The sequence below is a fragment of the Balaenoptera ricei genome, chromosome 20 (assembly GCF_028023285.1).
Source record: "Balaenoptera ricei isolate mBalRic1 chromosome 20, mBalRic1.hap2, whole genome shotgun sequence".
NCBI lineage: Eukaryota > Metazoa > Chordata > Mammalia > Artiodactyla > Balaenopteridae > Balaenoptera > Balaenoptera ricei.
In genome coordinates this window covers 2,017,375-2,032,041 of record NC_082658.1, presented here as the reverse complement: position 1 = coordinate 2,032,041, position 14,667 = coordinate 2,017,375, and the positions used below count along the sequence as shown (strand labels likewise).

At 51.5% G+C, this 14,667-nt stretch overlaps 1 protein-coding gene across 2 annotated transcripts in view; it reads right to left on the bottom strand.

Moving 5' to 3' along the window:
• The window catches only part of ARSG (arylsulfatase G), a 116,146-nt gene that overhangs the window by 26,287 nt on the left and 75,192 nt on the right, over window positions 1-14,667 (bottom strand). The window contains exons 6-8 of one of the 2 annotated variants that reach the window (XM_059908522.1): window positions 14,407-14,544; window positions 6,216-6,412; window positions 4,681-4,761 (exon numbers count right to left, since the gene is read on the bottom strand). In XM_059908522.1, coding sequence (XP_059764505.1) covers window positions 4,681-4,761; window positions 6,216-6,412; window positions 14,407-14,544 — 416 coding nt within the window. The remainder of the gene's footprint in view (window positions 1-4,680; window positions 4,762-6,215; window positions 6,413-14,406; window positions 14,545-14,667) is intronic. The other variant, XM_059908523.1, reaches the window with a different exon arrangement.

The following is a 14,667-nucleotide window of genomic DNA, read 5'->3' as shown; positions in this document are numbered from 1 at the left end:
ACCCCTCTCCGTCCCACCGCTGCCCCAAATGGACAGAAGGCCCAGGATGTAGAGCACACTAGTGGGAAAGGTTATGTAACCGCCTGACAGCATCAAGTGACAACCAAGGTCTCCTAGAAGCCGAGGATGCCAAATTCAACAGCATGTTTCCTCATCACCGGGGGGGAGGAAGGAACAGTTCTGCTCTTCAAATAAAACAAGAAAAGATTTTCCAGACAGAGGAGCCGTCAGTTAGAGGACAAACAAGGTGTTGGTTCTGTCCCGGAGAGGAAATAGGTCTGGAGCAGGGAAGGGAGGGCCGGCGGCTGGGAACCGGGGGGCCGCGGGCTCGGGGTCGGCAGCGGCCCTGCTGTGCCCGCTGGCCCCCGCTTCGGTCTCTCCTCGCCCCGACAGGACGCACGCCAAGCCCGGTGGAGCAGCCTCTCTCCAGCACGGGATGAAGGGATGACTGCAAGAGACGCTGCCTCATCACATCAGCTGAGCAAAGCGGCTCAGCCAGGAAAGGGGGTGGGGGGGCGGCCCGGGGGCCCTGGGCACAGGGGAAGGCAGCGTGTGGCCTGATGCGCCGGGGCGGCTGCGGCGAGAAAGAAGCAGGGCTCTGGGTACTGTTTGTCCTGCTCCATTGCGAAAACACTGACTGTCTTCTCTCTCTCACCAGCTCCCGAGACTGGCCCCGTTTACAGCAGGATACACAGGCATCCCACTGACAAGGAACCTGCTCGAAGAAGAGCAGGTGGTCCAGGGGGACCCCCAGCCCCTCCCCCGTGACCCGGGCCCCCTGGCCATGCCCCTTCCACCCAGGGCTCTGCCCGCCTTCCCGGAGCCCCCAGCAGTGGCCTGGGCAGTGAGGAGAGGTTGACGGGAAGCCAGTTTGGAGACTGAGGAAGGGGAAGCGTTTACCCCTCCGCAAAGTGCGTCTTCAGGATCTCCTGGGAAAAGAAAAAGGTAACCAGATCCAGTCCCACCACAAATTCAAGTGCTGTGTCCCACAGATACCACATCCAGACACAACATTTGTGCAAGGCCCTGCCCCCCACAAAGGGTGTCATCTTGACATGAAGGAAATCCAGCCTCGGAGCACAGTTTTCCAAACCAGAGGCCCAGAACTCTTGGGAAGTGATCCTTATGTTGTTTAAGGTGCCCATGTACTTCAGCAGGAAAATCTTTCTCAGGGCATTTCTTCCAATTATTCTCTTTGTGGGAACCCTCAACCCCCCCACCCCAGTTTGTTTCGGCTGGGAGTGAAGAGATGGAGTTGCATGGGGGTAGCAGAGGCGCGGCACCTCCCGGCCAGTGTCCCAGTTGGCCCTGCACCGTCCCGCGAGGCGGGTCTCCACTGCCCTCACTGAGGAGGACGCCGGGCTGGAAGGGGCAGGGGCCGCCGGGCACCAGGTCCTGAGCTGAGTCGAGAATCACGCCTCCAAAGCCCTCTCTCCATCTCTCCACTCTGCCTCCCATAGATTTAGAAAGACTCAGACTGTCACAGGGGCTGATGAGGTTCTCCCTGACAACCACGGAGGGGACAAAGAAGTAGGACAGGACGTTGCAGACAGCTGAGCAGTCAGTCGGGTGTAACAGGACGTGAGGATAGTGATAACGTGGGTTGAGGAATGAGCCGGGTGGTGGTCAGACCATGTGGCCCCCTCAGTCGATGGCTGGCCCCGGGGAAGCCCTCTGCCCTGCTCAGCCCCAGGTCCCTCATTTGGCCAACAAGATAGTTGGAGTAGAGCTCGCTGAGGCCCCCCTGGCACTGTCTGAACGCGGGGAGGTTCCTGCAGACCGCCACTCGCTTCCCTTTATTTATCGTCTTTGACTCAATAGAAATGTCTCTATATACATGTACCACCTCTTCTTTATCCATTCATCTACTGATGGACACTTAGGTCACTTGCATATTTTGGCTATTGTAAATAATGCTGCAGTGAACATAGGGGTGCATGTATCTTTTGGAATTCGTATTTTCATTTTCTCCAGATAAACGGTGGGATTGCTGGATTGCGTGGTAGCGCTACTTTTAATTTTGGGGGGACCGTCCGTACCGTTTTCCGCAGTGGCTGCACCAACTTGCACTCCTTTTTGTCCACACCATCCCCAACGTTGCTTCGGATTCAGTAGGTCTGGGGTGAGGCCCTGGAATCTGCATTGCTAACAAGTTCTCAGGGGGTACCGATGCTGCTGGTCCTGGGACCTCACCTGATAACCCCCTGGTCTAGATCTGAAAGTTCTAGACTCGAAGGACGCCAGATGTGGATATCCCAAATTGGTGGCTCTCCGAGTGGTCCCTGGACCAGCTGCACCAGCATCACCCAGGAGCTGGTTAGAAATGCGACATCTGCATCACCAACCCAGACCTACTGGGTGCAGGATCCCCAGGGGACCAACTACACGTTAAAGTCTGAGAAACACTGCTCTAGACCGTCATTCTTTAAAGCCGGGGCTTTGTTGATCTTTGTGTCCCCAGCACTGAGCACAGTTCCTGGCACATAGTAGGTGCTCAACAAGTAGAAGGAAATAGAAGGAAAGGAGGATTCTGCCCTGCTGATACATGTGTTTCTCATAAAGTTCTTCCCGCGAAGAATGGGCTACAGTCCACACCCGTAAACTGGTTCACTATTTTAAAACTGCCTCCTAAGCGGGAGAAGAGAAAGGACAAGGCAGGTCCTCAGATAGGAGACCAGAGGTCGTCTTCTTAGGAAACAGAAAGATCCCCACAGAGGGACCACTTACGGACAGATTTTTATCCCCTCAACCTTGGTCTCTGTGCCTTTAGGACTTTTACTCTTGAGAGTAAAAATAATTCCAGGCTCTTCTAACTGAGCATTGAAGATGGCAGCCTGGCCCGAGGGTACCCCAGGTACAGAGAGGAGGAATTATCATCAGCGAATGCAAAAAAACCACTCCCAGTTGGCACTGTATTTCTCTAGGCTGTGGCTGCAGCTACCGGACACATTTCCACCACTTTTGGTCCTAGCATCTTTTCCTGGTCCAGCTCTCCAGGAACCAGAACTAAATTACAGCGCTCTTGAACTGGATGGGCCAGAGAGATCCATGCATAGAGGAACGCCAGCACCCAGTGGGACGAAGTCGTCTGGTCACTGGGCAGCACCCCGTTTTCCTGACTTCCACCACTTATGTCCACACACGAGATGTGGCCACAACTCAGCAGCCACTCACCTGGAAAGTTCTCAAGGGATCTGATCCAAGGGACGCCAGGGTAAAGCACTTCCTTCTCACAGCTAGCTGTGGGACACACGAAAATTCTAGCTTCTAGGTAACTACGAATATTCTGCCAGACTAATATGAAAGGGAAGTCGTGTCCTCCGACTTGGACACAGCTGGGGCCACAGGTCAGAAGCCAGCCAGACAGCAGGGCAAACCCAGCCCCAGGGGGTAATCTTGCCAAGTCCACCTCTGAACCCCTCGGATACAAGCACCTTCTGAAAATTTTATTTTAATTTTTTCACTAAAAAAAAAAAATTAATTTAAAAAAATTAAAAACAAATTTTTTTAATTGGTTAAAAACAAAAAAAAAGTGGGAAAAACTACACTTAAACCCTTCCTCCCTACCCAGAGGTAATCACTGCTAATCTTTTGTTATCGATACCTTTTGTTGCCTCTCACAAGATTTTTCCGAGAATACATGCACTTAGTTTTATACAATAAAATCGTACTTTACATATGGTTTTGTGACCTGCTTTACTCACTGGAAAGTATTTGATGTAACTGTTTCCAGGTCAATCATATGCACCATTTTCAGTGGTTCCTTAGTGTTTCTCTAAATGCGTGAATCATAGTTTCTTTGAGCACTCCTCTCTTGCTGGACACTTGGGTTATGTCTAACTAATTTTTTCAAAAAAAACCTACTGCAACGAGCATTCTTTTACACGCATCATTGCGCACTGGGCTTACTATTTCTTGAAGACAAGTTCTTTAAAAGAGGAATTAATGCATCGTCCAGCATGCATATTCTTCAAGACTTTGGTCCATGCTGCCGAACTGGCCCCAGCAGGACTGCTCTTTCAGAGAGTGAGGTCCTCTTGGGGAAACCTTCCCAGCAGATGGGCGCTGAGCTGAGGGCTGAAGGATGTTTAAATCAAGAGAGGCAGTACGGTGTAGTGGGAAGATCACCAACTTTAACTTGGTAGCAAGCCTGGCTCCGTCCCCCCGAGCTGTGTGACTCTAGGCAAGTTACTTAGCCTCTCTCATTCTTCAGCTGTAAATGGAGTGATTACTACCTGCCTTTCACTAAGGTTTAGAGATAATGCATATAGAAACCTTGCATAGTTGTGCATTAAATATTTCTTGAATGAATGAAATGAATTAATGTTTGGATGGATGGAGGGATGACATTTAAAAAAGGAAAGAAAAGAAAGGAAGGAGGAAGAGCAAGGGCATCAGGATGAAGGTAAAGGTGAAGCGTGTTTGTTGGACTGGCCTGTCAGGGAGCGGGCCGATGCCCTGGGAGGGAAGGAAAGGGAACCCCCCCGGGTGAACATGAACTTTCTCCGCTCCAAATTGTTTCTTTTCTGGGAGCTAGTGGCTGTGAGTAATCTGTCCCTATTTCACAATGATGTCCCAAGACCCGGCTATAAACTGGTCCTCCCAGAGGCCGGATCTCATGCCCCAGCCTGGACTCAGCACCCACGGGGAGATGCCCCAACCCCAGCTGTGAGCCTCTACCTTGACGAGTTTGCCACGATCCAGTGAAGGGCCCCATGCTCCCTGCCAGCTCACACTTCTGAGCCCACGGGCCATTGTCTCCTAGAAACCAAAAAAAGCAACACGCAGCAGTCAACAGGCTGGAGGATGCTTCCGCCCGCTTCTCTCTCTCTCGGGTCCCACATCCCTGTGCGCAGCAGGGGACTGGAGAGAAAAAGGACCTGTGAAAACACATGCAACCCTACCCTTGAAGGACCTTTTAGAGGGGGCTGCCTCCCATGGGCTTTCAGAGAGGTGGGCTGTCCTGCCCCGAGCTCGCCCCACACTGAGGCTTTTGCCTTTGGATATGGGCTCAGCAATTCCATTACCATTATCTTCAGCCCAGCAACTTTTTCTTTTCTTTCCTTTTGTTTTTTGGGGGTTTTTATGGCCGCACAGCATGTGGGATCTTAGTTCCCCGACCAGGGATCGAACCCGTGCCCCCTGCAGTGGAAGCGCGGAGTCCTGACCCCTGCACCAGCAGGGAAGGCCCAGCAACTCTTTCTTGAGCCCCTGTGAAGCACACAGCGCTCCACATACATCACCTCCTGATGCCCCAACGTGCTACGGAATAGATTTGACTGTCGGCTCGATTCTGCCGATGAGGAAGGAGAGGATTAACAGAGGTTAAAGTAACTTTCCCGGCACTTCCCTGGTGGCGCAGTGGTTAAGAATCTGCCTGCCAATGCAGGGGACACGGGTTCAAGCCCTGATCCGGGAAGATCCCACATGCTGCGGAGCAACTGAGCCCGTGCGCCACAACTCCTGAGCCTGCGCTCTAGAGCCCGCGAGCCACAGCTACTGAGCCCACGAGCCACAACTACTGAAGCCCGCGCGCCTAGAGCCTGTGCTCCACAACAAAAGAAGACACCGCAATGAGAGAAGCCCACGCGACGAAGAGTAGCCCCCGCTCGCCACAACTAGAGAAAGTCTGCAGGTAGCAACGAAGACCCAACGCAGCCAAAAATAAATAAATTTATAAAAAATAAAAAATAAATAAAGTAACTTTCCCAAGAGTAGAGATTCAAACCCAAGTGTCCACCACTCTCGCTCCAGACAGGGACCCGAGACCAGTGATGCCTGTGTGGGCCCTTTAAACAGCTCACTAGTCCAGCGCCTCTCAGCCAGAAGACGTGACCTGCTGACCGGTGGCAACCTTTGGGATGGGGGAAGACGGTAGAGAAGGACTCTTGGAATTGCCCGAGGATTACAGAGGTCCACAATGTCAAAGTCACTCATTAACAATTAAGGGCAATACCCAGACGGCCCTGATCAGCACCCAAGGGGCCAGCAGGGCACCCGCTCTCCCGTGCAAGCCTTCCCAGGGGCACAGCCCTGGTGGCCCCGATGGACGGTGCTCAGCACGCAGGCCAACGAACGCGAGCAGGGCCCCAAGTTCCAGGCAAGCCCCCTGCCCAGCTGAAGAGGGTCACTCGCCCAGACTCTGCTCTGGAGTGGGGCGTGTGTGGGGTTATCCATTAGAGCCGAGTGAGGCTGGCTGGGTTTTACTACTTCACCTGTAAACCAGAGGAATGTGTTGTTTTTAGCTGTGAGGTCAACTTTGTCCTTGATCTGGCCCACGAGGCTGTCCATCTCCCGGAGAGCCGCGCTGTATGGCCTTCGACCCCCGGCTTCTGCTGACAGCAGGTTCCTGGACAAGGGCACATGCATGTGGGCCAGGCCCACGTAGAGCAGGAAGGGTCTTCCGCTGGCACTGAAACGAGAGAGCCGGAGGTGACTCTCCAGAAGGGTCCCGTGGCCTCAGAGAAGAGCCCAGAACCCCTTCCACCCTGTGTGCTCAGGAAGTACACATCCGTCTACAGCCTGCAAAGGCAATGGGGGCATAAAGCTAGTTAAAGACTGAGAGTAATTGTAATACTTGCTTCTGCCCTTTAGCATTTACCGAGAGCTTATTAAACATGACTCACGTTGCCTGAACTCATCCTCATAAAACCCCCCAAGTTCCCTCTTCCGGATGAAGCGTCAGAGGCTCAGGGAAACTGAGAGACTTACCCAAGGTTAGTAAGCGACCCAGTCTGGGCTTAAACTAAGGTCTGGCTGAGAGCATAGCCCTGGCTCTTGGCAGCGTCAGTCTAGTGTCCGGTGCAAACATATTTTTAAGTTTCAGCTGCTCTTCCGCAGCGTCCAGGCCATCGTTTCCATTCCCAGCCTTGGCTCTTTCTAGGAGATGAACGGATGACTGAAACGGACGGACCACAGGGAATTCCAAGGCCATAGCTGGGAACGTCTAGATCAAGGTCCTGGTAGAGGCCAGGCTCCCGGCTGCCCCTGCTCTGATCCTGCAGGTTCCCCTGGGAGGGCCTCTGCTTCCTGCCTGCTCCCCACCTGCATTCCCAGGCCAGGGGCAGGGTCAAGGGCAGCAGCAGGGACCCTCAGGGAGCCCCTTCCCACAGCCCACCCCTGTGGGGGATCTTTCAGAGGACACAGGGAGGGCAAGGGGGGAACTTCAGGCGAGTCCATAGGGTGGTGACAGAAGCGCGACTCTTTTACACCATTGTAAAGCAATTATACTCCAATAAAGATGTTTTAAAAAAAATTTTTTTTAATTGAAGTAGAGTTGATTTACAAAGCTGTGGTAGTTTCAGGTGTACAGAAAAATGATTCAGTTATACATATATATATTGAAAAGGAAAATTTTATGCTATGTATAGTTTACATCTATCTATCATCTATCATATATCTATTATCTATCTGTCTATCTATCTATCTAGCTATCTATGTCTATCTCTTTCCCTATCCTTCTATCTGGTGTCTCAGTTGCCTGAGCCACATTTCCAATGCTCAGGCCAGTGGCTACCATCCTGGACAGCACAGAGAGAACATGTTCTTCCTTGCAGAGAGCGCTATTGCATGGTGCTGATTTAAGAGTGTCTGTTGCCTGATCTCCCAAAGACGATCATGTACAGTTATGTAGGTTGTGCACAATTTCAGCATCAGGACATCCTGCTGAGAGAGCGAATGGGAGTTTAATGCCAGCCCACAATCCACTGGCTGAGCTGGGCACTCTGGCACACGTCAGCATACACTCAGCGGGGATGCCTGTCCTAATCTGCAGGTGAATACCACATGGCAGCAGTATGCTGGGTGGAGCTGGCTCAGATTTCGGGAATTTTGCAGGCCAGTTGTTAAACATGGCTGCCATTAAAAATTAAATGAAGTCAACTTACCATTAAATAAATGATATTAGAAACAAAGGTGGGGGGGATAAATTGGGAGACTGGGGTTGACATATACACACTACTATATATAAAATAGATAACTAATAAGGACCTACTGTACAGCACAGGGAACTCTGCTCAATACTCTGTAAAAGAATCTATATGGGAAAAGAATCTAAAAAAGAGTGGATATATGTATGTGTATAACTGATTCACTTTGCTGTACAACAGAAACTAACACAACATTGTAAATCAACTGAAAAAAAAAACCCAAAGGTAATAAACTTGCACGATTTATCACATCCTAATTATTCTACCACACTTTACTATTATCTATGCCCTGGAGTTTACTTTGCGGCCACTGAATCTGTGCGGTGGGAATACCGTGTGATGCGGTCCTACCGCACATCTCTCCCCAACCCCACGGTCAGCGACATCTCATTGGTATCTTGAATTCAGCCGCAGTGAGAGTATTTACGCCACAGAAATGGGCAAATCAGGGCTTTTTTCCTGAGTGCTGGTTGTTAAACATTTATCAGCTCATCGCCACCTATGGGCTGGGGGCGCGGTCCCATCACCCACCCTCTTCCCACCCCCATCATTATCCTGCAAACTCCCACCCATTATCAAAATCCTGTTAGCACCCTGGGCTGTGAAGGTGAGGGAAGACGGGCATTGGACACCGGCATCCGGATCCCTGGAATTTTATTTCATGGTCGTGTGACCCTGGGCAATTCACTTCACCTCTGTCGTCTCCACAGTGGGGACAGCTATGCCTCCCCGATACAGCTGTGAGTATTTAATGCCGTAGTAAGCTTTTCGTAAGTGCTACCTTTTATTAATAAGTATGAATAATACGAGTCTGCAGTAGTAAGCATCCGTGGTACCCAGGGCAGTACCTCTCTCCCTGCATCCTAACACCATGCTAGAACTCATAAAGATGGCACGTTGCAGGAACCACACAAACTAGCTCCCTGGGGGCATCTATCCCCTGAGCCACCCCTGTGCTGAATGGCAAATACAGAGTGGAGGATGGGGAGTTCTCTGGTGGCCTAGTGGTTAGGGTTCTGGGCTTTCACTTCCGTGGCCCGGGTTCAATCCCTGGTTGGGGAACTGAGATCCCACAAGCCATGCGGCCCAGCCAAAAAAAAAAAAAAAAAAAGTGGAGGAGACTTGGTGCTTTAAAAAAAAAAGGCCAGTTATAAGCCAGTATGATTTCATTTTTATTTAAATATAGATATATACGTGTGTGTGTGTGTGTGTGTGTGTGTGTGTGTGTGTGTTTATTCACCAGCACAGAAGGAGGCTAGAAGAACATGTTCAGATTTAACAAAAGGGGTTAAGATATCAGAGGGATTAAGACGCTGGAGGGGACATTCCAGCAGAGAGGGGGTGGGGCGCGGTGTGGAGATGCACAGAGACTGAGACCTGGGGAAGCCAAGTCTGGAGAAAATCTCCTGACCTGAAATAGCAAATGGCAAGTGAGGGACGCCCACCTCTCAGGAAGTGTCCCCAGTGGGCTCCTGGCAGGAGAGCCAGGCCTGGAGGTGGCGGCAGGGCTGCCCTCGAGCCGGGCGGCCTCGGCTCCCCCCGCTGCCCCCGGGCTCCCTCGGCTCCCCCCGCAGCGGCCCCCGGGGCTGACCGGTCCAGGAGTCTCTCTGGAACGCATCGCTGCAATAGCCACTCGCCCCCGCCTCCCCAATCTCACCGTCACCCTCTGGGCCTCAGCGTTACAGAGAACCTTCTGGAACCCAGACTGGGCCTGACAGTTCCCGGGTCAGAAGCCCACCGGGGCTCCGTGAGCCCGCGCGCAGTGCAAACCCCACAGCCCGGCATCCGCGGCCTTCCCAGCCCAGCCCAGCCGTCCTCCCCACTCCAGGGCCACCTCACGTCCTCCTGCGCCTGTTCACTCCTCTCCCGGCAGGACCCTGCCTGGTATCTTGCCTGCAAACACTTAATCCATTAATCCATCAAGATCCCACTCCAAAGCCATCAAGATCCCTCTCTGCTCGCGGCTCATAGGTGGCTTCCTCTTCCCTGGCCCCTGCTGCCCCTCCCTTAGAGAACTGATCAGTATTGATAATGCAGCCTACGCGAAAGCCAGCTTTTGAACATCATCCGTTTCCCCACTAGCCTGGGAGACGCTCGAAAGCCGAAACAGATCTAATCCACGTGTGTATTCCCAACACAACACCGGCACACGCTTGGCGCCAGATCAAGCAACTCACTCTTCATTCACTCATTCAATGAATACTTATTAAGTGCTAACCAAGCCCCAGGCACTGCGGAGAGAGCTACAAACACAGAAGCAGGATTTCCACCTTCTTGGAGCTTCACATCCAATTGGAAACAGGAGAGAGAAAGATGTAACTAAGAAATGAATCAGATCATTATTACAAATGTACAGTAAGTAGTAGGGATGATGGAGGAGAAATACGGGGTTCTGTGGAGGAGCATAACAGGGGACCCAGGCTGGGCGGGGGTGAGGGGGAGAGGGGAGGCACCTCTGAGACAGTGTGGCCCGAAGGACGGGGGGGCTCCAGGGGGACAGTGCATGGTCGCCCTTCAAGGCAGACAGAACAGCAGAGGGAGAGGCTGCAGGAGGAGGACGGCCGTCCCACTGCCCAGAGGTGCGTGCAGTCACTCATGTCCTCACCCGTTATTCATCGGAACACCCAAACAGGAGAAAGAAGAGAGAAGGGGTCAGGAGGACAGAATGATCTTCAGGCTGAACCCGGAGCCGTGAGGTGGGTGGCAGGTGGTGCGCTTTAGGTGGGAGATGGTGAGGATGGAGATGAGGAGGGGCAGGAGGCTTAGACCAGCAGGGGGAGAGCAATGCAGGGGGAGGGGCTGGGTGAAGGAGAAGAAGGAATCAAGCCCTTGATGTGGGTTCCGGGCTCCAGCCCAGGAAGGCTGGGGCTTCTTTGTCCTCTGCGCCTCTCCAGGACCTAGTTCTAAGTGCGGAATTCCCTGGAATATGGACCATACACTCCGATTTCAAACATCCTCAACTACACCTCACACCTACCCCAATACGCTCTGCCCATCAAGCCCTGTATTCCCAACTCAGGTTCAATGCGCCGTCCTAGACCCTGTAGGGAGCAGAGGACCAGCCAGCTCCATGACCTAGAAGCCCAGACGCCCAGGCCATCCGCTACCTCCTTTCTTTTCCTTATTTTTTTTTTGCCAATTCGGAGCTTTGCCTGCTGTTTAAAAAACTCGAATCAAGAATTAGCTTTCAGGAGAAAGACAAATAACACATGATACCACTTGTATATGGAATCTAAAATATGGCACAAGTGAACCTGTCTATGAAACAGAAACCGACTCACAGACACAGAGAATAGACTTGTGGTTGCCAAGTGGGTGGGGGGAGGTGGGGGAGACAAGGATTGGGAGTTTGGGATTAGCAGATGTCAGCTATTATATACAGGATGGAGAAACAACAAGGTCCTACTGTAGAGCACAGGGAACTGTATTCACTATCCTGGGATAAACCATAATGGAAAAGAACATGAAAAAGAATGTATATATATGTATAACTGAATCACTTGGCTGTACAGCAGAAATTAACACAAAAATGTAAATCAACTGTACTTCAAGTAAAAAAAAATTTTTTTTTAAGAATTAGCCTTCAACATCACTGCTAGGTTAGGGGTCTAAATTCAAGTGAAGCCCCAAGGAAAAACGTTCAGAGAAGACCCTCTTGCCGAGCAGGGGCAGGAAACCACACTCCAGGGACCCCCGGTAGTTTTGACAAACAAGTCAAGGTGGTGTAAGGGGTCATGGCGGAGAAAACGGCACAGATCTGGGGGCTTTTCTGCTGACACTTCAAAAATCATGGATGAATTGGCAAGTCAAATCCTAAAGAAATCAGCATGCCTGAGGATTATTTTCTGTCAAGCAAAAAGCCAACAGGATTCATGTGACTTTTCACTTAATAACTAATTAATAAATTAGCAAACTCTTCCCCTCTTTCCTGTGATAAAGAGTTTGTTCGCTGATTTGTCTTTCAACTGGTTAATTAAGTGGTAGATGAACAGCACCATGTCCTCTTCAGAGTTAATCAGTCCCCAGCCGGCTGCCACCCGCTACCGTCCCCTGAGAACACCGGGCTTTCATTGCAAAAGCTGGGGTAGACCTTCCTCACCAGCCACAGACCATCCACCTGTCATAGGGCACCGGGGCCCAAAGCCATCCAGGGAGCATATACGTGCTCAAACCCCCAGGTGGGAGAAGGGGCTTTGCACTTTTCATATCAACCATCTGAAAAAACAAAAATGAACAAACCAACACAACAGTGTTTCTCAGAAAGCCCTGAAAAACTGGTCAGATGCAATCTCTGAAGCCCTAAGGGGCTGCTCTCAGAATGTGGGCCTTTAGCAGGTCGTGTGATCAACCAGAAATGGATCTACTACATGGCTATACCTCCACCCTCCCAGCTGCCCTTCTCCCTAGAAAAGTCCAGCGTGGTGGAGCGAGGGGCTGGGGGAATTCTTGCACATTCAAGGAGATGATGAGATCAGTTATCCCAAGGTGGAGTCTATTTTTAATTCTGCGCAAGTAGACAGGTGTGCAGCACACGTTCTCCTGCCCACTTAGGCAAAGGCCATGGAAAATACCAAAGGACGTGTTGGAAAGTGTTCCCCGGCCCTTGAAGAGTTTGCAGTCTTGGGACTTCCCTGGCAGTCCAGTGGTTAAGACTCCATGCTCCCAACACACGGGTTCGATCCCTGGTTGGGGAACTAAGATCCCCGTGTGCCGCATGGCGCGGCCTAAAAAAAAAGAGAGAGAGAGTATGCAATCTTGGGAGAAAGATGCACCAGTGTTGGGCTTCCCTGGTGGTGCAGTGGTTGAGAATCTGCCTGCCAATGCAGGGGACACGGGTTCGAGCCCTGGTCTGGGAAGATCCCACATGCCACAGAGCAGCTGGGCCCGTGAGCCACAACTACTGAGCCTGCACGTCTGGAGCCTGTGCTCTGCAACAAGAGAGGCCGCGATAGTGAGAGGCCCACGCACCGTGATGAAGAGTGGCCCCCACTTGCCACAACTAGAGAAAGCCCTCGCACAGAAACGAAGACCCAACACAGCCAAAAACAAATAAATTAATTAATTTTTTTAAAAAATCTTTAAAAAAAAAAAAGATGCACCAGTGCACATGAGAGAGGCAGCGGGTGGGGTGACCGTGTGTGCACGTGTGTGTGTCTGGGCTTGCACCCCGCCACCTATGTACATGCACCCCAAGGTCAGTGTATGTCATCTGGGAGCTGACTGTGGTCTCGCACAATCTACTCTCTGTGCTGATCTCTGATCTGACAGAGGCTGTAAACCAGCAGCTCTTGCACAGAGACAGCTTGCTAGAGACCCACTGTGGTATGGCTCTGGGGTTTCTGCTTTTTGTTATTTGCAATTAGTGGTTGCTAACAGTTAGCGATCAGGAGATTTGCCAAGGGCCAGGTAGCCTGTCTTTCCTGAGAAATGGAAAGGCCTGAGAAGCCAGGCCCCCATTCCCACAAAGCAGCAGCAGGTGGCCTTAGATGGGACAGGTGCTCCAAATTCACCACAGGCCCCACCACTCCCTACTGCCTCAAAGTCAGCCTGCTTCCCGCTGCAGGTTACCTGGGCCCTGTAGATGCTGGACCCCTGTGTGTTATACTGAATAACTGGCCCCCAAGGATACTCAGGGTCTAATCCCTGGAATCTTTGAGTGTCCCCAAAGCGGATGTTGTAGATGCAGTTAAGTTGAGGATCTTGAGATAGGGGGATTATCTTGGATCGTCCCAGTAGACCCTGAACGTAATCACAAATGTCCTTATAAGAAGGAGGCAGGGGGAGATTTGACTACACAAGAGGACAAGGCAAGCGAACCACAGAAGTGGAGATTCAAATGATGTGGCCAGGAGTTCCCTGGTGGTCCAGTGGTTGGGACTCCATGCTTCCACTGCCCAGGGTCCGGGTTCCATCCCTGGTTGGGGAACTAAGATCCCGCAAGCCCAGTGGTGCCGCCAAAAAAAAAATGATGTCGCCATAGCCAAGGAATGCCAACAGCCACCAGAAGCTGGAAGAGACAAGAAACGATCCTCCCTGGAGCCTCGAGAAGGAAACAGCCCTTCTGATAACCTTGATTTTAGCCCCATAAGACGCATTTCAGACATCCAGCCTCCAGATCTGTAGGAGAATAAATTGCTATTGTTTTAGCCAGTAAGTTCGTGGCCAGTTTGTAACAGCAGCCGTAAGAAACGAACATAGCCTGTCAACTAATGAACTCAACAAACACCTTGAATGCCCAGAAGACAGTGGATGGACCCTGCCCTCAGGGAGGTGATACGCTAGCAGGAGAGGACACCTGACAATGATGGCAGAGTGTGGTCTGAGCAGGGACCCTGGGAACTTACCCGAGGCACTTGTAACCCAGGCCTGGAGACCCCAGGACAGACTGTTTTCTAGCTTTATTTCCAGGAGACATGCACGCATGCATCTTTGTCAGGCAATGGAACTCCGCCATGGTGGCCAACCCTGGGGGGCTCACCTCGCCCGCTGGATGAACTGGGTAGCCTTCTCGGCATATTTCTGAGTGAGGCCGCTCAAGTTCACGGGCTGCTCCACGATGTTGAGGTTTTCATAGAGAGGAAGGGCCACGTCAGAGTAACAGCCCTTCTCAAGGTTCCTGTGTGGAAATCACAGATGGTAGAGCACTCATTCCCACGACCTAAGCAGTCATGGAGTCAAACAAAACGCTTTAATGCACTGAGGCTCATAAATACCAAACACTTAATAGCCTGGCCTCAAA